This window comes from Akebia trifoliata, chromosome 7 (assembly GCF_017979445.1).
Source record: "Akebia trifoliata isolate Shusen 1 chromosome 7, ASM1797944v1, whole genome shotgun sequence".
NCBI lineage: Eukaryota > Viridiplantae > Streptophyta > Magnoliopsida > Ranunculales > Lardizabalaceae > Akebia > Akebia trifoliata.
In genome coordinates, this window is record NC_141381.1 from 28,625,690 (window position 1) to 28,653,197 (window position 27,508).

Below are 27,508 nucleotides of genomic sequence, written 5' to 3' on the forward strand. Positions count from 1 at the left end.
ACACCCTAATCACAAATAAACAAAATAAGTGAATAGTAAAGATAAGTAAAATTGGGGTGCCAATAGAAGTTCTCTCCTTTTTTTTAGCTAGATTTCTATCTTTTGGGTTTATAATTTTATATGAGCTTAGTAAACAACTACTGAAATTGTTTGGACAAGTGTTATATGTAGAGATTATAATTTGAGTCAAATATTTGTAAAGTGTGTTCTAATCTTTAATTGGTCTGTAATAAATGATTTAAGAAATTGGAGTGTAATAAGTACAAGTTGGGCTGCCAATAGCTGCTCTCTAAAGAACCTTGATTTTCTAAGATGTTGTTTTGGTAAAAATAAATATAAAAATGGATTTATAAATTTTTTGGTAATATTTTAAAAAGGGTACTGTTCCAGTAATTTTGGCCTCGTACATGACCGTTTTGGTGCTCTTACGTTTTCAAAAAGCCAAATTGTGCCGCACTCCCACGCGTCCTCCCTACTCACTCCCACAACCGCAATGCTGGGACTTCGTTTTGGCGCCATGTCTGGTGCTTCTATGTTCTCTACTTCTTCGCCAACCCTAAAAAACCCTAGCTTCTCCATGTCGAATCCGAGATCCTTCAATGGAGTTTTTCTCAGAAACCATAATCCAACCTTGGAAGGATTCGGTGAAGCTTCTCTTCGATGCTTCGCTTCTGCGTCCGCCATCGATAGAATCAAAGTTCAGAATCCCATCGTTGAAATGGACGGTACGTGTTGAAAATGACCTAATCTTCCAATCTTTCGTTCAAACTCTTGATCTTCAGTTTAATTCGATTGTGTTTTGGTCTTCGATTATCAGGGGATGAGATGGCAAGGGTCATGTGGAAAATGATCAAAGACAAGGTGAGTTTTTTTTGGGTATTAGTTTTCAATTAAATACATGTTTTTGAAGCATATTAAATCAATTTTAATGGAGATTTTTGGTTTAATGTTTTACAGCTTATCCATCCTTACTTGGATTTAGATATAAAGTATTTCGATTTAGGAATATTGAACCGTGATGCCACTGAGGATAGGGTTACCGTCGAAAGTGCCCAAGCTGCTCTTAAGTAAGTGACTAGGAATCAAATACATGGTTTCATACAATGGAAATGCATCTCATTTAAAATTTAAGAAGTATGATTTTGTTTTGATTATTGTTTAGCTTTTGAATTTTTTTGTCATTTGGTTGGTTGAATTCTACCTTCGGTGATATAGTTTGCCTATTGTCATTTGTTCTTGCTAAATGTTAGATTTGTGTAATTATTCAGTAATGTTTGTTTAAGTGCACTCTTAGTATCTTAATCCATGGAATTTAGTTGTGTGATTATTCTTTGATCTTTTTTTATTTATTTTTATTGATAAAGATAAAATTGAATTAAAATAAGGGAAGGTCGAGGTGACCAACCCAATAATAGAAAGAAGATAGAAAACAATCAAATTAGGCCCTGAGTGTACTAGTCGATTAGTCGTATGTAAATTTTACAAACCCAATCCCACATTCCCAAAGGTTCTCAAAAAATAAGCCCCAAAATTCCTTATAGACTTCCCACCAAAAGAATATGAACCCCAAGATAGAGATGATTGTCTCGCAGATAGTTTGCTCCCTGTTTTCAAAATTGTGTGATTTTCTTTTCTTCCAAATACCCCAATAAATCACAAAAGGAGTGATGCTCCGCAATTCTCTCTTGAAGGCTCCAAACCTCGTGCCAAGGTGCAACCAACGAAACTACTTCCCACACCATACAACTCGAGACACCAAACAAGGCTAGGAAAGTCTTTTTTCTCTTATAGAGCAATGTGGATATTATCCAAAATGTGGTCCCACCTATTGCAACCAATTTTCATTTGAGACCAAATTGATGTTATGACTCTCTTGGAAAATCTTGAAATGGCAAGAAATTGTTTCCATTTATGGAGGTTTCTTATTAACACTTAACTTTAAAATTCTAAAGAAAATTCAAATACTTCCCAAAGAGATCTTTGATAAACTATTTTTTTAGAGGACTCTACCCTTGATTGGTAGTATAATATGCCACATTTTCCATATCGTATAGCCAACTTCACATTGCTTTTACCAACATGACTTTCTCTCAAGACAATTATAATCCGAAATGGCCCAAAAAAATCAATAGTTTTTTTTTTTTTGAAAAAGGGGAAATTCTTGGCAAGCTACCCCTCTGTGAGATGTTGTTTGATCTATTTGGAAGGAAAAAAATAATATAATTTTTGTAAACAAAGAAGTGGCATGGAAATGGTCTTGGTAAGGGTTAAGGCCCTTTGTAATATTGGTCTTTGGGGGTAGTTGAGTTCACATGATGCCACCTCAATGATGTTGTCCTTAGACATGATTCCTTGATAGAGGTTAATTTGATTTTTCTTTTTTCCTTCTAATTGGATAAATGTCTCAAATGAGCTTTTCTTTCATTAAAGATGTAGAAATTGGTGCGGTTGTGACCACATAGAATTAGTGTTGGGCAGATAAAGTGGAGTAGTGCTTTTGGAGTATTTTGCGATCAACAAGTATCAATCAAAGTAAGAGAATTTTACAAGACAACAATATGGTTAGTAAATCTTTATGGAGTTGAATGTTGGACTTTTATGAAATAACATGTTCCTAGAGTGAGCTTAGTGAACATAAGGACGTTGAGATGGATGAGTTGTAAGACTAGGAAAAAGTAGAGCTACAACTTGGGCAGGTTGGAGGGTAGACTTAGTCTCAACTCAAGTGGCAAAGCCCTCAACCCGAGCATTGAGCCTGAGCTCATTAACCCAATCTTGAGCTTCTAAACTCAGGCTGAGCTCGGATTAGCCTGAGTTAGGTAGCTTTGGGCAAGTTGGACGGGTTGGGCAAGTTGAACAACCCTAATATTGCTTCTCTTAGCAAATAAATTTTATATCTTAAACAAGAAATAATTAAAATATACTTTAAAAATCAATAAAAACATCATTAATATAAAAATCTTTATATGTTATTATATAGCATCGGATTTGGGGTGCGCAAATCTTCAACCTGAGCTCAACCCAAATTAAAGTTGAATTGAGTTATTCTAACCTAGGCTCAACTCATGTTCTACATAAATCGTCCAGGCTTGCCCATTAATTGTGTTGAGCTCAGGCCAAACTGCTCAAGTTGCAGCCCTGAGGATTGTCTAAGATGGTTTGGACGTTTGCTAAAAAAGACCAATAATAGGAGTAGTGAGAAGGAGTGCTTTGGTGCAAGTTGAGGACCCTAGAAGGGTAAGTGGAAGACAACAAATAATATGGATAAAGGTGGTGAGAAAAGATATGAAGGAATGTGCCTTGACTAAAAATATGATCCACGATAGAGTTAAATTGCAAAACACAATTCACGTTGCCGACCCCTGCAGATTGGGATAACATGTAGCCATCAACAATGATGATGGTGGTGGCTAACAAAAAACCCCCACCATGTTAAACACCTCATCATATCTTTGTTAGACATTGACATGCATGTTTTTGACATTGTTACATAGTTTTTTAAGGAAATCTCATGAAAAATCATGGCTAATCGTTTGATAGTTATTAGAATGACAAAAGAGCGAATCCATATGAATTTAACAAGGAAAACAGTTTTAATGATTATGATGGTACACTTTATTTAGAGTTTTTATATGGAAGTGCCCTTTCTCCTAGTGTATTGACAACATTCTCTGTGTTGCAGATACAACGTTGCTGTGAAATGTGCAACAATAACTCCTGGTGAGTTAAAATTTTCATTGGTTTATTAGAATTATTGTATTATAAGTGCTAGGAAACCTGGTTACACGAACTTGTCAACTGATTTGGTTGTCGTAATTTATATTTGAAAAAGAATATTGATGTAGGGTAAGTTTATTCTTGCCTGTGGCAAAAATAATGGCATGCATGGATACTCCAAGAACTGTCGAAAACTATGTTTCTTAGAGGATAATCTGGGTAAAAATCTTTTGCAAAGATTTCCACAGAAACTCTCAAGAGTTCTTAGCAAAATAGAAAAACCTAAAGGTAAAGTTTTATTCATTAAATGTAGCACCCTTACAATGTCCCCATAACAACTATTTACAAGAATGAATATTAGAATTTTCAGGAAAGTCATGAGATAGTTGTTGTAGTCTTGTAGATCTTCAAAATCGCTTTAAAAAATATAGACAGTCACAGTCAATGTTTAAAATATTGTCTTGAGGCAATGTTTGGGCCCTGAGAGAGATCGAGATGGTCCAAACTGAAACATTTCGAGACATTTTGAGATAATTCGCAACATTCCCGAAACATTGAATGTTTTGGGGTCAATGTTTCGTTCTGATCTTGGTTGAAACCGGAATGTTTTGCTGAAGCATTCCGAAACAAAATTTCAACCATGGTCGCGGTTGATTGCCTTATGCTTCCTATAACATTTGAAGATATTTTCCTTATTTTTCTAACAAATATTTTTCAAGGCTTTTATTGGTCATTTTTTAAATATTATTGGCTTGTGTAATGCTCGCATAGTTCTTCGGATTTTTGAGTTGGAAGGGGTATCTCTTTGGAAATGATGATACTGACTTATTATCAGTTGGATTTTTCGTCGTTCTTGTATCATATGATGATATAAAGACATGCATATAGAAAACCATTTCAGTGTAATCTTTGCATTGAAGGTAAAATCCTCAACGTACCAAAGATTAGATTATTTTTTCATTCCAATTGAGGATTTATGTCTTAAATAGGTAATAGAACCACAATGTAGGGATGTGTAAGAAAGAACTTAACAAGGAGTTTTTCCATGGTAATTTCAATCTTGATTTTATTTTATAGGCTACAGATTCAAGTTATGCAAAATGAATCTTCGGTAAAGAGGGACTGAACCATGATCAAACATAGTGGAGAATAGATTCTTTAGAGTCATCAAACCCTTTTTTTTAAGGTTGCATGATTTGCTTTTATAAATGATCATTTAAATAAGTTTGAGAATTGTGCATACTCATACTTGTGATTGAAGTAAATCGTTTATCTGTTTGTGAAATCCTTTAAAAACATATTAGATTATAAAGGTTACTTGCTTGTGAGATAACAAATTTTAGTTGGTCTAATTTGGTTCTTGTCATTCTTTATCAAACAGATGAGGCTAGGGTCAAGGAATTTGGGCTGAAGGCTATGTGGATGAGCCCCAATGGCACAATAAGAAACATTTTAAATGGTTTGTATTGCATATTTATATTCTCACACGGTTAACTTGATGAGATTCCTCAGATATCAAGTTGATGATTTCATTTGATTGTATTATATACTTTTCTGCATCTTAGTGGCTTTTGAATATTGCTATAGATAAATGTTTAGCATGCTTGAATTAGAAGATATGTTCAGCCATATAAAAAAGGGTGTGTATCATATGAACAATTGTAGCCTATTAATCTACTTTATTCTTCTTAAGGTTCCAACTTTTGTCAGATGGATATGGAAAAAAGGTTTCAGACTTCCTTCAGAAGTGTTATGAAAAGGTACAATTTGTACATATCCAGCTTGCATTTAAAAAAAAGGTACAGTTGCCTAGGTGGAAGTTGTATCCTCAGAAGAGGGCGGGTTGCTTAGAGTTAAAGACATGGAAAAATGAATGAGGCACTGAGGGAACTGGTCAAAAGCATTTGGCAATGATAATGATGGGATCTGGAAAAGAATATTCTTTGTAAATTTTGACGAAGAAACTATGGTAAAATAGTAGGGAGTTGTAGCACTATCCAGGGTAAAGTTGTGTTGTCTTCTACCTTTGCACATAACCAAACCATCGTAATTGACTTTCCCGTAGTTTATCGTCTAAAAGTGTTATTCTTACAAATTTCATGAATACACTAGTTTCTAATTTTATCTTTCTTAGACTTTTCACTTCATATATTTCAGCATCCTCATCTTGGCTTATGACCAATCTATGAAGAGATCTACACAAAATGAAGTCACAAGACATAAGTTTTGACTATATTTAATGATATTTTCAATGGTCCTTTTTATATATTAAACAATTACATATTTCCTTTGTGCAGGTACTGTTTTTCGTGAACCCATTATTTGCCGAAATATTCCGAGGATTGTTCGTGGTAATGGTCTAAATCCATTCGAGAAATGAAAATATCTGAATGTTTATGAGTTTCTAATTGATACTTAATCCCAAAATTTACAGCTTGGAAAAAGCCCATATGCATTGGTAGGCATGCCTTCGGTGACCAATATCGTGCAACTGATACGATCATTAGAGGACCGGGAAAACTTAAAATGGTCTTCGGTAAGCTGATTAGAACTGTTTAGGTGCACTGTTTAAAGTTTTTAATGTACTAAATAATCCAATTGCCTTTTGTGTTTCTGCTTCATTGCTGTTCTTACAAGTCCCAGCAGAGGGGGGTGCGAATGTGGAAATTGATGTTCATGATTTCAAAGGTCCTGGAATTGCATTGGCTATGTACAATGTTGATGAGGTTTGTTTATTTGTGTATAATACCCTTATCTGTTAGGATTAGGGTTTGAAGAAGAAGAAGAATTGGGAAAAAGCGAGTTAAAGAGAGAGAGACAAATCCCTCTCTACCTCTAACATATTAAATATCTACCAAAAATATGGACTAATTACAATAATAGCACCATTACCCAGAATACCCTTATAACATGAGGTATTCTACACTTTGAAGTTTTGTTTGGAGAAGTGCTCCATGATATTTTCTCAAGATTTTATAAATTTCTTATGTAATTTCAGTCAATTCGAGCTTTTGCCGAGTCATCAATGGCAATGGCATTTTCAAAGAAATGGCCTCTTTACTTGAGCACTAAAAACACGATCTTAAAGAAATATGATGGCAGGTACCATTAAGTTTTCCTAGTAATAGAGTTTTATATTTCTTAAATGCCATTGATGCAGTTAGAAATTCAGACAATGAAAGAGATGCTACTTAGCTAAGTGGTAAGATGTGTGGAGAGTTGTTCCCACATCCTAGGTTCAAACCCCCATGAACCCATACTTCTTATGCTAACCACTAACGCATTTACCTATCAAAAAAAGAAAAGACATTCAGACAATGATCAATTTTGCAATCACAAGGATTATACTACGATATAACGAGCATCATTTGGCCATTACAGGTTCAGGGATATCTTTCAGGAGGTATATGAAGGGAAATGGAAACAAAAGTTTGAAGAGAATTCTATATGGTCAGTGGGCATTTCCTTTGAACTGCAACTCATAACATGCATTCTTAACATTTTTTGAAAATTTAAATAGTTGATGAAAGGTCTTTTCTTTGAAGTCTAGGTATGAGCATCGCCTGATTGATGACATGGTGGCTTATGCACTAAAAAGCGAAGGTGGATATGTGTGGGCTTGCAAAAACTACGATGGAGATGTCCAGAGTGATTTTCTTGCTCAAGGTGCTGTTTTTTTTTTCTTTGGAAATTTTAACATGACTGAATAAGTTGATAACATATTACACTTGATTCTTGCATAATTTCAAGATTGTGCTCTTCTGGTTAAGATTTTAATCTAATTCAAACTTCCAAGCAAATATCTCCTCTCTTAAGAGAGGGATTTATCCAAATGGTCTGAATAGCATACTTTTGCATGATACAACCCACCAAAATGTTGTTAAGTTCTTTACAGAGGATTTACCTTTTGGATCCACTTTCCAGAGCTGAGTGTTCCTCATTGGTAAAGGTAACCTTGTTAAGATGATCTAGATTGCAACTTCTGCCTAAAAGTCAGACTTCCCCCCTCTTCTTTTTTGTTTCTTATATTGAAATATCGGTTCACCTTACCTTATGTAACAAGGACACCCCACTTTTAGGATTTTTTTTCCTCAGACACATGATTGTGACACATGGAAACACCTCAACCGACATTGTAACCTCAAAGGTATTTGCACCCTTTATTTTAATGGTTTTCTACAAAGAATGTCTTAAAGAGGGTTGGTGTAATTTTTTTTTTATAAATATGAATTTCATAAATATCAAAAAAGAGATACAAACAACGACCGGTCGAGGTGACCAATCAAAACAAGAAAATCAGCTATTAGACAAGGAATCCCAATGAAAAACAAGCTCTTCAAAAAATACCCCTTTGAAGTCTGGGTACAGTTTACACCAAAAAAATGACAGCCCTAAAATGTCAAGAACAATGTCTAATAGAATTTTTGGTGTAATTCATCCTCCATATACTAATTAAGTTGTTAATCACAACAAATGTTTTATTTCAGAATTTTTGTTTTTTTTTGCTAGGAAAGGGTTAGTGGTCAGCAGAGGAGAAGGTGAGTTCAACGGGTTTGGAACCCAGGTCGTGGTATCAACACTTCACAAGCCTTAGCACCTTGACATCTTCTACTTGTCTGACCCTGGGGTTGGAAATTGAAATCCTGGAAAATCTTGTTTGTCTTACATTGAAATAAACATGAACAAGAAAAGCGGTCCACATTAGGTTGGCTAATACTCGCTTTATGTTAGAAATTATTAAGTTACGAAATAGAGAAATATTCTCTTATACTTGTCATATGTTTTTCCTTAATTTTATTTGAAATTTCTAAATTAAATGTGGCTAATAAATTTTCCTACTTTTGAGGATCTTAAAGGTTTCTTGTTAGACATCTCATACCTGTGTCAGATCTTGACACACATGCCAATTTACTTGTTACATAGACCTCTTTGATGCGAACTTAAATAAAAACATGTCTAAGCATCCAAGCATCACACAGCTTCCCAATACCACACAGTTTGTCTTCGTGAAACCTTAGTCCTCTACCATTCCCATTTCAAACTTTTTTTTTTGTCTTTTTCAAATAGATTCTTGATTCATTATAATCCCTTTCTTCACAACCCATTACATAGGAATATGCAACCTCCTGTCTATCTGAATTGCTAGCAAGAACTTGAAATTTATCTCAATGGAAGGCCTTCAAAAAATCTCTTGTTTTGAATTCCCACAGGGCCACAACAAGTTTCTAGGAGAGCTGTATTTAAAACTTTTAATCTTCTCAAACCCAAACTACAAAGCTTATTCACATTATAATTTCCACTTGACATTCCACAATTATTTTTGTTTTTTACGCCTTGCGGTTGACATTTTTTTTTGTGCATGCAGGATTTGGTTCTCTAGGCTTAATGACGTCCGTATTGGTTTGTACCATGTTAACATAATTTTTCTTTATGTTTCATATTAACTTCCTTATTTAATTACTAAATGCCCTAAATCTTATACCCACAGTTTATTTGCTCATGTGTTTTGTAGTTATCCTCAGATGGAAAGACATTAGAAGCTGAGGCTGCTCATGGCACTGTGACTAGGCATTTTCGGCTATACCAAAAGGGACAAGAAACTAGTACCAATAGTATTGCTTCAATATTTGCATGGACAAGGGGGCTTGAGCACAGGTATTTTTAATTCTTGGCCTTCAAGGCATGTTACATTACATTACATTACATCTAATGATTTTGGTTGGTATTTTTTCACTCAAATTAGTAAGTAATAATGCTTTCTGAGGTATAGGAGGCTTATTTCTTTAGGGCATTCAAAAAGACCATTTTCCCTCAAAGACTTACAGTTTATTCCCGTTGAAAAAGCTTACGAAATTAGGGAGTCTCACACCTTTTTGATACCTTTCAGCCAAGGAGTATTTCTTATGGGGATGCGTTGTATTTTCCTCCTCTTTGTGTGTGTGTGTGTGTTTTTTTTTTTTTTTTGTTGAATTATCATACATAAAATTCTCAAATTTTCAATTTTATAGTAGTTAATTTACATAAAGGTCCTTAACTAACTCAGTAACTATGTATATATAGCTCTCATCTCAACTCCCAAGTTAGGTTGGCTGGGTACAAACATGAAAAAAATGCCTAATAATCACAATGCAACCTTACATTCATTATATATAAAATGGATTGAGTGGAAACATTGGATTTTATAAACCTTATTATATAAATGGAAACATTTTCATTCAAGAAACAACCAAAAACATTGATTTCAGTGATCAAAACTTTTTGAACACTAGTCAAAGCTATAAAACCTAATAACTCTTGAAACAGTGAGTGGAAAAAGATACCCACTTTGGATTCCATGTACTTTTGGCATTGTGTTCATACTGCCTTACAGACTGCCATGTTTCATTGTTTTGGAGAGGGAACATTGGACGAGTGAAGACAAATTAAATTAGAATTATATAATAAATCAGGAAAAAGAAATCCAAGTGGAAAGAGAGAACTAGGAGTTATTTTTCACAATTTTTTTAATAACATAAGCAGTTGTTTTGGATTTGGTTTTGAAGCCAACATTAGATTATTTATTTTGAAGGTCTTGAAGTAATTATTTTGCTCTGAGACTTCCTTCCACTGCTTAATTATCTGCAGGGGAAAACTTGATAAGCATAAAACTTTGTTGGATTTCGTTTACAAACTAGAAAACGCATGTGTTGAGATAGTGGAATCAGGGAAGATGACCAAGGATCTCGCACTTCTGATTCATGGATCTAAGTGAGTACTCTTATTGTGATACTTCAGAACTTTTGCATCTCGTGTGTTCTGATAGTATTATTCTTCCCTACTTTTTCCATTTTAAAAAGGTTATTTATTTATTTATTTTTTATGTCATATTTATTGACACCTAAGTTAGAATTTGATACGTAGATCCGTTCTTGTATCAAACACCTGTACCTGTCCAAATGTGGCATAGCTGGTACCATTTTCACCCTTGTTGAAGAAAAGAAAGAAAATGAATTTTTCTAACGACGTTGTTTGTGATCTACAGAGTATCAAGAGAATTATACTTGAACACTGAAGAATTCATTGATGCCGTTGCGCAGAATCTTGAAACCAAGCTCTCGGTGCCTGAACCTTTGTAAGTAGATTGTCAAACTTCCTTATAGTGTAATATTAAATAAATCCAAGTATAGAAGGTGAGCCATGTAATGTAGCGGCGATCAAACTGTATATCGATGAGCATATTTTATTCTCGTTTTGAAAATAACATGTATGAACTTATATGCAATTTCTCCATTTGTATGATAATAATTGACTCATTTATGTTCACGGCACGTAATCCTCGTGCTCCCACCAAATAGGCTTCTGACATGTGGCCAAGCCCCTTTTTTTCTTCTTCTCCTGTCAAGAATCGTCATTAGAGGGACTGTAAAAGTGGATAGGCACAGCTGTGGAGAATAAAAGAGATCAAGTGATAAGGAGAAGACTGATTTTTGCAGATGTATAGATAAGGTTTTTTGTGAGGTTTAGCTCAACTTGACGGTGCACGTTCTTCTACTCTACTCTTCTAAATGCCCATAATGTACGTTGTCTCCCTTTCAGACTTTCACCACCTCTCCATATCTTCTTCTTCATCTCTTGTAATTCTCCTTGGTGGGCCATGTGTGTTCCCTACAACACACATGAGATGGTCCATCCGTCCACCTTCATCTCTTGTAACTCTCCTTGGTGGGCCATGTTGTTTTTACGACCGTTCGATCTACACGACTGAATCAGTAGATTATAAATAATGCCGTTGCAATAACTCCAACTCTAACTCTAACGGCAGATAACGTTGGGAGAGATAAATTGACCTATATGGTTCATAGAAGTGGTATAGTATTAAGTTTTGTACGAGGTATAAACCCTAATGAATAAAAAGATGCGTGGAGAAATAAAAATTAAACAGATTTCAAGAGAAATAAATGATTCAATGATCCTATCAAATAATATAATTATACCTCAAGAGACAGGAACAGTGCGCACTCGAAAATAATTCAAATATTTTTATGAAATACATTTATTTGTAGCAAAATTATTAATGAACAGAAAAGGTGCGGGCGAGAGAAAATTTGAAGACCATAAAGATAATAATTCTATTCGAGTCCAGCTTTGAAGCGCTAAGAATTTTGAAGCTACCCTCTTTGCATTATGACACGTGGTTTTCGTATTTAATTCACATCCCTACTTTTTAAATTATCAATATTCGGGATACCTCCTCAAAGTGCCACGTGTATTCAATTTTTTTTCTGTTCTATTCTGATGCCAAAATCAATGAAATAATTTGACACAGTACTAAAATTTAATTAATGCCTAAACATTAATTCAAAAATGTTGTGTGGTTACCTTTATTTTTCTTATTTTAGAAATGTTAAAAAAAAAAAAAATTTCTTCTTTCAAAGCATTCATTTACATAAAGTCGTTTTGAAGTGTTGTGAGTTTTGATTATTTCGTCCACATGAATTAAAAATTTATGGTTCTATGTACACTGCCACATCAGTGCAGTGTTGTAGGTAGTTAGTTCAGCATTTTTTATTTTCTTGATCACTCCAAAATTTTGAGATTTTATGATTTTTTTTTTTTTTGTGTTACATTTATATTACTTAAATAAAATATTAATTAATTTTAATAATTATATATTTTAATTTTTAGTTAATACTTTTTTAACATTTTCTTGGTTACTAACTAGTAACCAATATCTTTTTGTTAATGGAATTAGTTTAGGGACAAAAAATCGTATATTTTTTTTATGTTGTTTACAAGGTTTTACCAGGATTTAAATCGAATTAATTTTAGAGTCGTGCTGGAGTGACCTCAAGAATGACCTCATTTTGCACTTTTTTGACGTGGAGGTACGTATTGAGTCATAGATGCTTTTCAGTCGTATCTCAATGAAACTCCATATCAGCAAAGTACGAAATGAGGTCACTTCAACATTATTCTTAGGGATCGACTAGTTGCACACCATTTACTATCAATTGTACTCTATGACTTAAAATTATTTCTTTGCATTTCATTTGGATGATTGCATTTAAAATAAAAATATTGCACTCCTTTGATTTTTATTTTTCGTTCTTATTCTTCTTCAATAATGTTCACGTAAATTATTGTTGATTCAATAATTTTTGTAAAAAATAGATGGTTGTATGACAAGCATGTTTACAATTTACACTAAGGAGTCACGAAAAGGTGAATGACACTAAATCGTAACATTATTGACAATGAAGTGCAACTAATAGGTGAAAACGGGTGTTCTAAATTCTAAGGTTGGTGTGCAACTAGTCGACCCGCAACCAAGCAATAGAGAACAGTAAACTAAAATCTCTCAAAACTTGAGGTGTCAGAGTTGTTCAATTATATCTTTCTAGACAGGCTGTCCAGATTATAAAACAAAAGGGCTTCACGTCACCTGAGATTCCTCATAATTAAAGGGATCCGATTAGTTCTTCTAATACAGATATATTAATATGTATGTATGGTTAAAAGGGGCCCATTTACCCATCCATGGACCATGAATTATGTAAAAAAAACAGACACCGAAACCGAGACTACTGTCTTGGTCCATTATCTAGATTTGATGGGCATAGCTTTCTATTTCTTGGATCATTGATGAACCATGCTTGCGTGGGTTATGAACCATACATCAAAGAGGTGGCCCACCTTTGAACACTCTTTGGCTATATTTACTGTCCACGTGTAGGAATAATATGCTAGGATTCATTGAGGATGATGTGCCTCATTTTTATCTTAGAACATTTAACATCACCTTTTTAAGTTAAATAGGGAAAATTACCAACCTCCCTGAAAATTTGAGTATTTTTTAGAACCTCCTTACGCTATTTCCCTTAGTTTTTCGTTCGCCACCAGGTCCATCACTGCTAGTCTTTAATTAGGGTTGGTACGGATCAAGTGATTCATTCGAAAAACCACTTCCAGATACAATTCTACTCCAACTGAAGCAATTCTTGCTTGTTCTGACTGCGGTGAGATTAAGAATCACTTTGGTACTCTAGGAGAATGGGCAATTTAGGGTAGGTTCGGATGCGCCTTGATCTGGCCCTAAAGAGGTGGGTTATACCTTAGATCGGTCCTAAACCCTTAAAGGACTTAAATCAGATAAGTTTAAGCTTGGATTGAGATCATTGAGGTGTTTCTCAAAGTCATTTTGATACTATTTTTCATCAAAATATAGGTCCAATCTCCATCCTAATTGAAAGTATTATCTACTTCAATGTATTTGAAAGCATCCCCAATTTTCTTTTAGTTAGTTCAATGTTAAATCTATTTAGATAAACAAATCTATTTTATTTATTTATTTATTTTTTATCCAAAAAGGGAGAGGTTTTGAGTCCAAGACTCTTTATTGGCCACTCACAAGGATTTTTTTCGGCTTACCTGACATGTATGCTTTGCGGGATATTTGCATGTACCTAAGAGGCCAATTGCCTCGCCCTTGCTAGTCGGGCCTACGAGTCCAAACATTCCATCACCCATGATTTCAAAACTCGTCCAAGATCAAGACGTATTGCCCGAGTCGTCTCGATATCAAGCATGGACAAGACGGACGAACAAGTCAATTTTTCGGACGAGATTTAAAATCCCATGTTCATTTTTTTTTTTTTTTTTCATTTTTGAATGAGATATCTCAAATGTATCAGAAAACTCGTCCGAGACAACTCGGTATCTAACATGAACAAGACGCAAGACCAAGTTTGAAAACTATATGCCATCACAAAAAAAAAATAATAAAAAAAAATAAAAAAAATAAAAAAGGACTCTAACCCAATCTGGATTTTGAATTTTTGGAAATTTTTGAATCCAATCCTACCTTGACGGGCTCAAAAATATAAGGAGCCTAGTGTGTGGGTGCCATTGATGCACAAAAGGGGTTGGGGTTCTTTTCATTGGTTTATGGTTCGGAAAATCTCATGGGTCATCAATGAGTTCTCTATTGATGCACAAAAGGGGTTGGGGTTCTTTTCCTTAGTGCCACGTGTAAAAGTATTAAGAAAGCGTAAGGAGTTTAACTAACATTACCCAAACTTTAAAATTCTGAAATAAATAGAAAATGGGGGAAAACTTTTTTTTAGTAAACATCTTGGGTATGTGTATCAGTGAATCTCACATTTAATTGTGAAAAAAACAAATAAATGTTGAAATACTTCTTTTAAAATGCCTCATAATATCTTTAATGTCTGAAGTTTGACGTCAAATTTATGGCTGAAATCATCTTTACTGTCTGTTTGTTTGTTTCCATAGAATCTCTCTCTCTCTCCACACAAAGAGACACTTATCTCTACAATTAAAATACATAATACAGTCTTGCACTGTCAGTCTCATGTGCAATATCTGAAACAGAAGCTTCATCACCACTAACCCCATTTCTCTAATTGATTTCATTACCCTCTTAAACCTTTCTCTACTCTCTCTATCACTCTCTTCTCACTTCTCTCATTCATTTCCAGCAAACAATGCTCTTGCATTTATTCGTTCTTAAATCCCACATGAGAGACCCTGCCCTTTTGCTTTTTCAGCTTTAGCCATTTAAACAAAACCCAAACCAGTACATGTCTGAGACTGTAACTTGGAGTTCAATGAACCTCTCCACAAGTTTCAAACCTGAGTTTTCTCAAATGGGTTTGAACAGATTCTCATGGATGCTTTTGCTCTTTTGGGTTTTCACTCTCTTCTGTTTTAATGCTCATTGTGATGCTTTAAATGCCTCTGTTAATTTCTTGGAGGCTCCCTTGGCATTCTCGCCTATGACCACAGCTACATTTGTGTTTGAAGTTTTGGAGGAAATAAATAGTTGCAAAAACTGTAGCATCAATTGCAAGGTTGGTTGAACTCTTTTTCATTCTTCAGTTCTGTTGGGTCCATTCTTCTTTTCTTGTTGGTGTTTTTTCTTTCTTTCAATTTTTTTATATTTATTATAGTTATTTTTTTTCGTGTGTGTGTTAAAGTGGGGGAGTAGTTGATTTTGATGAGCTCTTCTTTGATGCCATGAACATTGCATGGGGACATTTAATTACAATTTACTAACTTTATGGAAAGATGAATCCCAAATCTAGAAATTCAGTATATTTTATTTAAGTAGTGAATCAGTTTTAAGGAATTTCATTGATTATTAGGTAATAATTCAGATAATTCAGTAACACATACAAAATAAAAAAACAGGAGGGGAAAGGCAACTTTAAAAAGAACACAAAGTTCAAGTTGCTCTAAGGCGTTGCTTTTCTTTATTATTTCCATCTAATAAGCTTGTTTAAACACATCTTTTGATTCTTTAAGTCTATTTAAGTCAATTTCTAGGTGGGCATACTGGGTTTCTCTTTTTGAGGGCATAGTTTTTTGGGTAAATTACTATTTTGTGAGCTGAAAATGAGTTATTTACGATTCCGGCTCACTGTTCATTTTAATTACCAAAACGTGAACAATCATGTTTTCGTCAAAAAAGAAAAAAAAATCAGAACGAAGTGACTATTTTGGAGGTTTAACATGACAATTTTGCAGGTTTAAGTGAAATTGTCACTTTAAACCTGCGAAATAGTCACTTTAAAAACCTCCGAATTCATTATAGTTCACGTTTTGGTAATTAAAATGAACAGTGAGCTGGAATCGCAAATTCGTCAAAGTTGATCACTTTTTTGTAAATATCTATAGTTTTTTTTTTTTCTGTTTCTAGAAAATCATGATATACCGTTAGCGCTATAGATATCATTTTTCATTGTGTATTACAGAGCATAAATTATATTAAAGTTCATCAAGTTTCTGTCCTATTTCATGTAAAAAAAATGGTTGTATCAAGAGTTTTATCTATTTAAGTTTATCGTAGAGCCCCTTTAGTTGAATTTCCGGAATTCGTCCTACTATTAGTGATAAGATGATGCACACTGAATGAAAAGTTGGTTCTGTTGTTTAAGAAGTTTTTTTGGTTCCTTTGTATACATTAATAATTATGTCATTCATGTAGCTGGATGACCATATGCCATCAGACTGTGAAGCTAGGAGAGTTTCTTACGTGGGTTTGCAAGATGGAGTCCATACATTTGAGGTCTGCATCAATGGGTCTCAAGGAGTTGATTGTGCCAGCCATAATTGGACTGTTGGTTAAGAGACTTTCCTTTATCCTTATTGAATTATTGCTATAGTTTTTAAAATATTGTAACATTCAAATTACCATAATATTCCTCACTAGAAGATTCTTCAACATTGGTTAATGCCAAATCTCCTTGAAGTTTCAATTTTTTTTTTTTGACTCACAAATCATATTTCTTCACTAGAAGTTGATATTACAACCCAGACCTTCGAGGCTGGCCAATCTGAGTTAATTTAGTTGCTTTAGAAGTTTGTATGTTAAGAAATTTGGCGTTCTTCAATTGCTTTAGAAGTTTGTATGTTAAGAAATTTGCTAATTTATTCATATCTTACTCATCCAGATACGGTTCCCCCTACTGCATATGTTACGGCTACAACATCCTTTACAAATGCTTTAAATATTTCTGTAGATATTTCTTTTAGTGAACTGTGCAATGGTGGAGGTGGTTTTCAATGTGCATCTGTGCATGCCTGCAATGTGAGTAGGTGTCCTACTAAAATTTATCTAGCTTCACATTTTCTTTCTTTCCAGTTATGTATTTTCTTAAAGAATAACTTTTTTTATTGTTTCCAAGTGTGGTTCCATAAGAGGTTTACTTCTTTAGCAATTTTTCTTCTGGGTGGTGGTGTCTAATAAATTGAGATTGACTTGATTCACACAAACTCATTGAAACTACTTTTAACACACCACTTTACCTTTCTTTACAGCTTCTTGTTTATGGTCCTGGCCAAGTTATACCATCTACACTCAAGATTCTTCAGCCAGACCTCAAATTTTCTCTTCTTGTGGGCTTATCTTCTAGTATTGAGTATGGACGAGTGATACTTGTAACAGATACGAGTTTCTGTACAGACGCTGCTGGAAACAGGTTTCAAAGAAACACAAATTCAAGTTTTGCTGTACATTTTGGTAAGATATGTCATTCATTCATTTTAGATTGGTCACAGTTGAGCGTACGTTGCCATGGATGGGTAGAAAAACTGGAAATATAAAATTAGGAATGAACACATTCATGAAAGAGTCGTGATCCAAAACGGTGTCCCATTCCTATAACATACTATGTCTACCTACGTGGCAAGTCTTGGTTGGAATTTCAAACACATGGGGCTGTGTGCCATGTAGATAATGGTTTCTTTAAGAGCCCAATGTGTTTCAAACACCAACCAAGACTTGTCACGTAGACAGTTCCTATTCTGTAGGATCTGGACACCGTTCTGGATCCTTATTCTTCATAAAAGTGTTGTAGTGACCCTAATAGGTGCTAAACTAAGGGAAAGTCAATTTAAATGGTTAGGTCAACTGCAAGAGGTCTAATGATAATCCCAATGAGAAAGAACGTGCATGTTGAAGGTTCTAAAAGAATGAGATGAGGACCAGAATGGATGTAGATTGAGATACTGATATCAGATGTGAATACACTTGAATTAATAGAAGGCATGACTTTGGACATAATGGAATGGAGGAACACGATTCATTTAACTGACCCCCCAAATTTTTGGGATTAGGCTTTGATGATGATGATTCATTTGCGTTGTTGTCTGAATTTTTTTCATGGAAATATAAAATGAATTTTCCTGTTTATTTTAATAGATTTTGATGTATGAAACATGTGATGCTTTTATATGTATGTACATGCATATTTACTTTAAGAACTATCGATATAGTCATTTATATGTGTTACCAACTTGTCATCCTAACTCATAAAGTACTATTATCATGGAATGGAAGTAGTTTTTCCTAAGAGGAAATTAGAATTTATGTTAAATTTTTTTTTCTTAATTTTGATCAATATGTTTTAAATTTTAATCCTGTTTTATTTATTTATTTATTTTATTGTGGTTTGGTTCTTTAGATAGAAGGAGCGTGATTGTGAACTTGAGGACTCACATCCCAAAAAAGCTACTTGAACTCAACAAGGAAACTAGAACAGTTGAGGCAACTAATAACTATAAGAACCTAAAGGTTTATTTGTATTTCTCAGAACCTGTTCTCAATTCATCTGCAAATATTCTAAGTTCTCTTCACACAAGTCTTGGCTTTCTTCTTCCTATTTATGGGAAGACCAATGGAAATCGCCGATTTGGCTTTCTGGTGAGTTATTTTTCGTAGAAATTCTGCTTTGATGATCTAATACTCTTGGCTTGACATTATTATGCCCAACATCATACTTCACATACATGTCCACCTTATTTGAATCCTGTCCTTTCAGGTTAGTAATATATCAAGTATTGCTATAGTCACTATAAGCTTTGACTCAAGTTCTATAATCAGCAGACAGGGTACTCCGGTTTCTCCAATTTCCCCCATCACTTTCCTTTATGGTACGTTCTACACTAATTGAAGAGAGTTGTTTCTTAGAGTTACAAACCACATGATTTAATGAAAATAGACGATTGCCAATTATTTCACATTTTGAAATATGGTATTCTTGATAAGAAAAGAAGTTTCATATTATGATTCTCTCTTAAATTGTTTCAACTCCTATATGAATTATTAATCATCAAATTTACGTACAGAAAATTTAGCTGAAAACAAAATTTAGCACGTGCACACAAGCAATTAATATATTTGTCTCCCTTTACTCCCTGTAGCAGAACGAAAGACTATACCTTACCTTTACTGGCTCGTGTAGTATACTGAACTCGCTCCTCGCGAAAACTGCCAATTGTATCAGCCAACCTGGTCTACGAATCTATTCCAACTATCAACGAATTCCTAGGATTTTAGGGGGAATGGGTATATATATAGGTCAGGATTGGGGACAACTATTTTTTACATCGCCGCCTAGATGTCGTCCACTTTTTCGTTGTTTTTTACAACATCACCGGATGGTGTCAGATCTTGTAAATTGAATGGCATCTGGGCAATGTAATTTTTTTTTTTTAACAAATAGTTATCCCCCGATTCTGGCCTATATATATAATTCATGAAAAAGTTTTGGGTTAATGGTGAGGGTCCAAGTTGAAGGTGCCAACTTGGTAAGTTGGTACAGTCTATGAGTGGTAGGTTGGTAAATAAATACCTATACAAAAAAAAAAAAAAAATAATAATAATAATAGGTGAGTGTCAGCTCTTTCAAGAACCAATAGTCTGATGATCGATGAAAGACAAGGACAGTCTATAGAATTCTAGGGAAGATCACGAATCATAGCATATTCATATATTTGAGACACGGACTAGTTCTAGACATTCCATATTTTGGATTTGGTTACCTTCCTTTGATGTATGTGTACCGGTGTTGAATGTTAGATTCTAAAAGACCTTCTGTGAGACTGAGCACGAAATCTAATACGAGGACAAGAGAACAAAGTGTGCCTGTACTAATAAAGTTTGCCAAGCCCGTATTTGGCTTCAACTCGTCGACTCTATCAATTTCAGGAGGGCATTTGCTGAGGCAAGTTACAGTCTTTATCATTTTCTTCATTTTAAGTTCATGGAAAGCAATAGACCCATGCTTTTCTTGTTGGGCATGATGACTTTGAGAGACTTCTACATTGAAAATATATTATCACGAATAATAAAGAAAACAAAATCTTAAAATTAGAAGTCGTGAAAATAAATATTTTTCAGGACAAAGATATGGCCTAAATTTATTGATATTAACAATGCATTGACTTGCATTCTAATACACTTCTTTACTACATGTTCAGCTTTCGTGAAATTTGTCGGAGCATATATACTATGGATATACATGCAGATGACAACATTGTATCCGTCAATGTTCCTGAAAACATAACTAGAGACGTTGCAGGCAACATAAATCTCGCATCAAACATACTACAAGTGAGGCACTGTAAGAATATTTCTCTCTTCTACTTATCGTTATTTTCACACAATAGGCTTTCTGATTGGAGTTATCCAAAGATGGGTACCGTAGAGGTGTTCTAGAACAGCATAACCTGTCTTTGTTTCATTCTTTATCAGACTATATTTATCTTGAAGAAAAAACTTTCCAATTGGATTTATTTGATTGATTAATCTTTTGCAGATTCTATACCCTTAATATCATTTGTGCTTTCTACCTTCGCAACTGCTGCTTTTGCGGTGACATCTTTAGTTGCAGGGCTGCTCACTGTTTCGACTGTGAGCCTTCAATCTATTGGGGCGTCTTCAAGGAAATCGTCTTTGATGTCCTACCCTGCAAGGAATCTTTTTGTAAGATACTTAACTTCAATAAAAAAAAAATTATAAGCATTTGGATTCCCTATGCACTTCTTGATCTTTGCTAGTCGTAGTTTCAGAAACAATAGAAGTAAATCAAGCCCTTTCTTTCCATACAAAATGAATCTGTACCACCTATGGTTTATATGTCACTTACCATCTCTAGCTTTCCCAATGTACCATGTTTCTTTTTCTTTAAAAACTTGACATTTCTGAGAATCATTAATATCCTGAAAACTGTTGCCATTTATGAAAATCTATATTATCCAGAAACAATGATTGATAGTTTGCCAGTTTGATAAACTACCCATATTGAATTATGGTTCGACCAACCCAAATTTTGGTCTGGTATGACTTGGGGGTGTGTTTGTTTTGTTTTGGACTCAAACCGATTAAGTCATTTTGGGCCCTTACAATAGAATTTGCTATGAGTTGCCGATTCTTTATATTTCTGGTCAAGTCCCCTGAGTCAATTGTGAATTTAAATATCAGTCCTACCTTCTTGAAGACTTTTAGGCCACTTACGTACTTTGTTTGATTTGATTGAAATTCAAATTTATTTTTGAATAAGCCCTCTTGTCATCTGCACTAAAACTAATTTACCATTTTTTTTCTTCTCTTGTACAGAGAATTGCATGCCACATGCAGGTATTTGCACTGAGTAGATGGTTAGCAGTTACGATGCCAATCGAGTATTACGAATTTGCTCGGGGTTTACAATGGACTATCCCCTATCTTAGTCTCCCATGGGAATCTGGACGCATTCAGTCGATCATGATAGATTCAATCCCCCCTGTCATGACACATTCAGAAATATTGAAAATACATGAATTGGGAACTTCCAACATTGTAAGATCGGGAGATGGGAAATTTGAAATGGATGATTCTATACCGAGGTTGCCACTTACCCCAATGGAGTACCAATCATTTTTTGAGGTCACGGCCCTCTCTACCATTCTCTTTCGATTTTCTTTCTCTATAGCATCAATTGTTAGATTTTTCATATAAAGTTTATTCGTGCAGACCCAAAATATTAAACCTGAAGCTGATCATATACTGGATTCGCGGAATTCAAATGGGTATGGTTATGTTATATGTTCAAGTTATCCATCTTTTAAATCTTATTAACTTGAAGATGTACTAATTAGGTTTGTAAAGATTGAATTTTTGTCTTGTAGGTGGAGGGAGTTTGATAGAAACATATTTTGGTTAGCATTAATTGGTGGCAGCCTGTTGTTGCTCCATGGATTAGTACTCTTTATCTTAAAATGCAAGAAAAAGAACTCAAATGAACAGAGGTGTTATGGTGCACTTGTATTGCCAAGATTTGAAATATTCCTGACAATTCTCGCTTTGCCTTGTATCTGCCAGGCCTCAGCAGCTCTAATTAAAGGTGCAGTAAATGGATTAAAGTTCCAATTGGATTCTTTTAGTCATTTTTATTTTACGAAAATCACACCTTAGCTTCTATAGATTATTAAGAAAATTAGTACAAAACACACACACACACATCCATTTTTTAGGAGAATTATTTCTAGTAGTTAAATCTATAAGCAACAATATTAAATGTTTTATGGATCATAGATGAAACAAATCAGGATTCTTGGTTTTGATATGGTATGTATCACACAAGATGTAAATTAATTTTGTTGAGAAAAGAAAAACTAAAAAAGTGATAGAAGTTTTAAAATGAAGGGTATGGGAAACATAAATCAGTAATAACTTAATATGTAACCTAAAAATATTATATACATATAAGAAAAATAAATATATTTCATATGATGAACATATTTTTAAAAAAATGTATACGATCAACTGTTATGCATGGTGTTTCATATATCATATGAACCCTATTAGATGTCTTATGCTGATTATATTTTTCTTGTCAAATTCAAGGAGGAGAGACTACGGGGTTTATAGTTGGTATTCTGCTGTTGGGTTCTGTAACTTCACTACTACTAGCCTTATTGTTGTTCCTCTCAATTGGAATTACATTTGGCAAGCTATTACAATACAAGGAGGTTCATCAAGAAGGCCAGAAATTTCACTGGTATCAAGATATTATCAGAGTAACTTTGGGTCCAGGGTAAAAGAGGCCAATGGACGTGGAAGAACCAAGCAAACTCTATTCATCTAATGATGTTAGGTCCCTTGTTTGAGGATCTCAGAGGCCCTCCAAAGTACATGCTCTCGCAGATTTCCGGGGGAAATCCCGGAAAGAGTAGGGATCGTATCATAGTCTCCGACGATGAAACAGAAGATGCCGAGGCACCTTTCATCCAAAAGCTTTTCGGGATTCTCCGAATTTACTACACATTATTGGAATCTATTAAGCGGGTTGTTCTTGGAATCGTTGTTGGTGCTTATTCAGACAATGGGTCTTTCAGGACTTCAATGTTGGTTTTGTTATGCGTTACTTCTTTTCAGCTTTTCTTCCTCGTTCTTAAGAAGCCATTTATAAAGAAAAAGGTTCAGTTAGTAGAGATCTTGTCGGTTACAAGCGAAATGGGGATCTTCACTATGTGTACGATTCTTTTAAAGAAGGAATTTTCAGCCGAGGACGAGACCAAAATTGGAATCTTCATGCTTGTGTTATTTCTAATATCATTTACGGCACAAATGATTATTGAGTGGTTTGCATTGTATCGTCAGATATTGCAATTGGACCCGGGTGAGAAAAATTTCTTGACCGGCTTGAAAAAAGCTTCTGTTGGATTAGTTTTACTTTTAATCCCATGGAATCTGCTAAAGAACTTTGACAATCAGTTCTTGTCGGATCATTTGCACAATGGAGAAGCAGGGGAGACTGTTTCGTCGTCGACGACCGAACGAAACAGAAGTTCGGGAAGTAGGAGCTCGGGTACGTCAGATAAGCCTTGGATGAAACAACTAAGAGAACTAGCGAAAGCTAGCTTTAGCAAAGATGACAGTGGAGTGTCGAAAGATCCTTCAAGCAGTCAGGCCCGAAAAAGTGAGTTTTGGAGCAGTAAGAGGAGTAGGAGTGGGAGCTCGTCTGTACCTTCTTCAGGGGACAAGTCCAAATCAAGATCATTGTATAAAGACTTGGAAGCCATTTTCTCATCTAAATGAACTTTGAATTGTTCCTGGGTCAGCAATATTTTTAGTCTGTCTTTCATCAGCTGAACTACAACTGACATAACTGCTTTTTAAACTTTCAGCTGGTTTTCATTGGGTGATTGGTGTCGAATTCGCTTTAACCTTGTTTATTAGTGTTTTAGTAATCTAGATTGAGTTTATGAAAATAAAGGGACAGATTGTTAAAGCAGTGGCGATCAAGTTGGTGTCATGATCGATGATTTAATGGGTTGGAAGGCATTCCGGAGGGGCATTGCGAGATGGTTATGAGAGGGTTCGAGTTCGGGATAATTGGTCAGCCTTGGGAATTGAGAATTAGTATCTCTTTTATTTTCTTAAATTATATAGTGGAAGTTCTCCACCTTTGTTGTTCTTATGGATTTTGATATTATTCTGTAATTAAGAATAATACAACAAAAATGATTAACTTGAGATACCTTTCAATGGGTCTTGTTATACTCTATGAATGGTGAGAGCTGCTATAGCCACACCAACTTTTACTAATGCCACATCAAATCCTGTGTAAATCATCAAAGATTTGTACATAGTTGGTGTGGCGTTAGTAAACGTTGGTGTGGCAATAGTAAATCTAGACCATTATTGATCCAGAAAACTTGGTCAACTGGTTACCTGTTCTTTCTGGATTTTCAGTTTAAAAAAAAATAAAAAATCTTGTGGTGGGCCATTGTAAGAATTATTTTAATTTTAAAAAGGAATCTTTTCTCAGAGACAAACAAACTTCAACAGATCCTAAAGAGACAACTCAGTCAATAAGCAATAATGCTACAAATTCTCTAAATGGATAGGCAAAACTTTCAAAGGAGGAGAATCAATGAAAAAAATAGTTAGACATTAATTATGAAAACTTCTGTTGACACACCAACTTGTATGATAACACCCCAAAATTAAAACTAAATGAGTTTTAAAGGCGTAGGGATAATTTGTTTTAGATTTTCATTGTGATACTACATTTTTTTTTCACTTTCACCATCTTCAACTACAATGAACGACAAACTACAAGAAATGCTAACTAATATATATTTTTTAATTGAATTGTGTTCACAGTAGTTTCTGCTTTATTTTGATTTGCTTGATCAAGGGAGTTTTGGTCAAATTTTTTGAAGTCCGTTATTGTGGATTTTAAATTTAGAGGCATTTTTATTGGATTTTTTTGGAGTGTTTTATGAATGGGATTTTGATGTTTTATGCTTCTTGGGTTTGTAGCGTTGTGGTAAGAGGATGATGTTAGAGAATTGTCATGAATTCAATCCGGATTCATGTTGATATGTTAACTACCCGTTTGATTCGATTAACCTGACAAAAAATATGGACCCATTTGGTTTGGTTTCTGATCCGACTCGTTTTCTGTTCTTTGTAATCCTAAGTATATAAATGATATTTTTTAAGGTTCATTCTTAATGTGTACGAGAGAACCGCCACAGAGAGAGAAAGAGAGAGAGAGAGAGAGAGTGATAATAAGTGTGACCAGGGATTAGGATTTCTTATGAAATTTGTAAAATCTTGTTGAAGATAGTGAATTGATCATCGCTACCTGTGTGGACGTAGGCATCTTGTCGAACCACGTAAATTGTGTCTTCTGTTTTCTATTTATCTCTATTTCAATTGTATTTAATCTCTTGCTCGTTCATTCTCCTTTGATGTTGGCATTGACTTGAGTAACACTGGCATAAATGGTATCTACGAATCTCTTATTTTATAGATAGAAGAGGATGAAAGTGAAGTGTGATGAAGGAATGTTTGTCAAAGGTATGTTTAAAATTGTTTGATCCATGTAATTGGTTGTTCATTCATTGGGTGTATTGAGAGGGGATTTGATGTTGTTGTCAAATTCACCTCCTTTTTAGTAGAAAGGTGGAATTTAATGTTACTATGCATTTTAGGCAATCCTTGTGACTCAACTATCTGATTCCATTTGATTTATGAGTGGGTTTAATGTAACATGTGGTTATACTATGGATCATCTCAACTAATTTCTTCTACTTGTACATTTTCCCCAATTTTCTTGAGAGGTCTGTAGTTTTCTCCAACCCATCTGTTTTCTTACTGGATCAGTAATATTTCTACAGTTTTTTTTTTTATTTTTTATATGTCCAATTTTTAGGGGTAGTTATATGAAAATTTGTAAAAAAATTAATTTTAATTTAAGTTTAAAATGATAGTATAACATTTTAATGGTTCATAACTCATAAAACATATTTTAGGGCATAATTAGAGGAGTTATAGTGCTAAAAATAACAATTGATATTTTTAAGGATATTCTCATCATTTTCTAAAATTTAGGATAGTTCCAAAACATAAAACTATCTTAGAAGTACTTTTATAGTACTTCCCAGAACTAGTTTCCAACACACAATACTTATCCAACTCCTTCAGGCAGTACTTCACTTTTAAACATTTTTGACTCCTACATCTAAATACGCCTGAAGCAACCTTTTGGACCGCTATGAAAAACACCATCGGATTTCAAAGTAGAATCTAACTATCCCTCTTCTTTGGATTATTTTTTTTCTTGAGGAAAAAATCCTAATTTGAAAAAAATATTGAACATTGTCTTTATTGCTTATTGGCATGTCATCTAATTGGAGTATTACAAAAAAAAATAAAAATTGGTGTGGCAATAGAATGTCTCTTCATTATTTGTGAAACACTTTCCTTATTAACATAGGAAGATTTTGAGCCTTGCGAAGGGTCATTTTGATAAAATGATTATCACATTAGCAATCCAACATCACACCCCTCTAAATTTCATCGAAAAACTTAGATCTCAATTTATTTAATTTATTTTGAGCTTGATTCAAGGTTTTGAAAATTGATGGCTACTGAACTCCCAAACTTAAAATTAAAATTTACAGTAAAAAGTAAGGGTGTGTTTGAAAGTTGTAGTTTGTTGGATTTAGAGTTAGAGTGGCAATTGATTGGAGTTGGAGTTCATTCTAGCTCCTTAAATGAACTCCAATGTCTGGTTTTTTGTAGGAATTAAGTTGATGAATTGTTCGTATTTGACTGAGATTTGATACGACTCCTCTCTTACTTGAAAAATATTGTCATAGTCAATAAAATTCAACCGAATCATCTGGATTTTTTATATTTTGATAAAATAACTAGTTTTTGGTAATTTAAATATTTATTATCTTAAATTAATTTGATTTTGTAATGAATGTATTCTCATCTAGGGCTTAAAATGAGTTGGTTCGGGACTGATCTCAGTGTATCCACATCTAAATCCAAAAATTTTATTTGGATCCGTATCCCACTTGGATCTTATTAGCTAAAACCATATCCAAAATATATTGACTACACTAAATCCATATTCAAGTCGAATAATTTTGGACTATTCAACATTTTTTTGTTTTATTTATTTTCTTTTTGTTATATTATTCTATTTTACTATTATAATTTATT

The 27,508-nt window shown here is 34.2% G+C and overlaps 2 protein-coding genes across 4 annotated transcripts; both read left to right on the plus strand.

Annotated features, from left to right (window-relative positions):
- Window positions 1-438: 438 nt before the first annotated feature.
- Window positions 439-10,971, plus strand: LOC147398812 (isocitrate dehydrogenase [NADP]-like). Of its 3 annotated transcripts, none has more exons than XM_086448131.1 (15): window positions 439-725; window positions 818-861; window positions 958-1,067; window positions 3,683-3,720; window positions 5,099-5,176; window positions 6,015-6,068; window positions 6,152-6,253; window positions 6,361-6,443; window positions 6,716-6,819; window positions 7,099-7,167; window positions 7,268-7,383; window positions 9,083-9,117; window positions 9,230-9,372; window positions 10,342-10,464; window positions 10,739-10,971. In XM_086448131.1, the coding sequence occupies exons 1-15, from the start codon at window positions 494-496 to the stop codon at window positions 10,830-10,832; spliced, it is 1,425 nt and encodes a 474-aa protein (XP_086304257.1). In that variant the 5' UTR covers window positions 439-493; the 3' UTR covers window positions 10,833-10,971. The 3 variants fall into 3 exon arrangements, with proteins under 3 accessions (XP_086304257.1, XP_086304258.1, XP_086304256.1); XM_086448132.1 differs by having other exon boundaries at window positions 6,364-6,443; XM_086448130.1 differs by having other exon boundaries at window positions 440-725; window positions 6,355-6,443.
- A 4,023-nt stretch (window positions 10,972-14,994) lies between these two features.
- LOC147398813 (uncharacterized) lies at window positions 14,995-24,517 on the plus strand. Its single transcript, XM_086448134.1, is given in 14 exon segments — window positions 14,995-15,566; window positions 16,703-16,838; window positions 17,169-17,305; window positions 17,536-17,737; window positions 18,681-18,919; window positions 19,038-19,149; window positions 20,078-20,222; window positions 20,479-20,621; window positions 20,817-20,983; window positions 21,617-21,925; window positions 22,013-22,068; window positions 22,168-22,382; window positions 22,886-23,073; window positions 23,075-24,517. Coding segments are annotated over 14 exon segments (3,324 nt in total). The 5' UTR covers window positions 14,995-15,296; the 3' UTR covers window positions 24,080-24,517.
- The last annotated feature ends 2,991 nt before the right edge of the window (window positions 24,518-27,508 follow it).

Coding starts and splice junctions, on each gene's coding strand:
- LOC147398812 (XM_086448130.1), top strand. CDS start 494: ATGCTGGGACTTCGTTTTGGCGCCATGTCTGGTGCTTCTATGTTCTCT. Junction 7,384..9,082: donor GAGTGATTTTCTTGCTCAAG/GTGCTGTTTTTT, acceptor TTGTGCATGCAG/GATTTGGTTCTCTAGGCTTA. Junction 9,118..9,229: donor GCTTAATGACGTCCGTATTG/GTTTGTACCATG, acceptor TGTGTTTTGTAG/TTATCCTCAGATGGAAAGAC.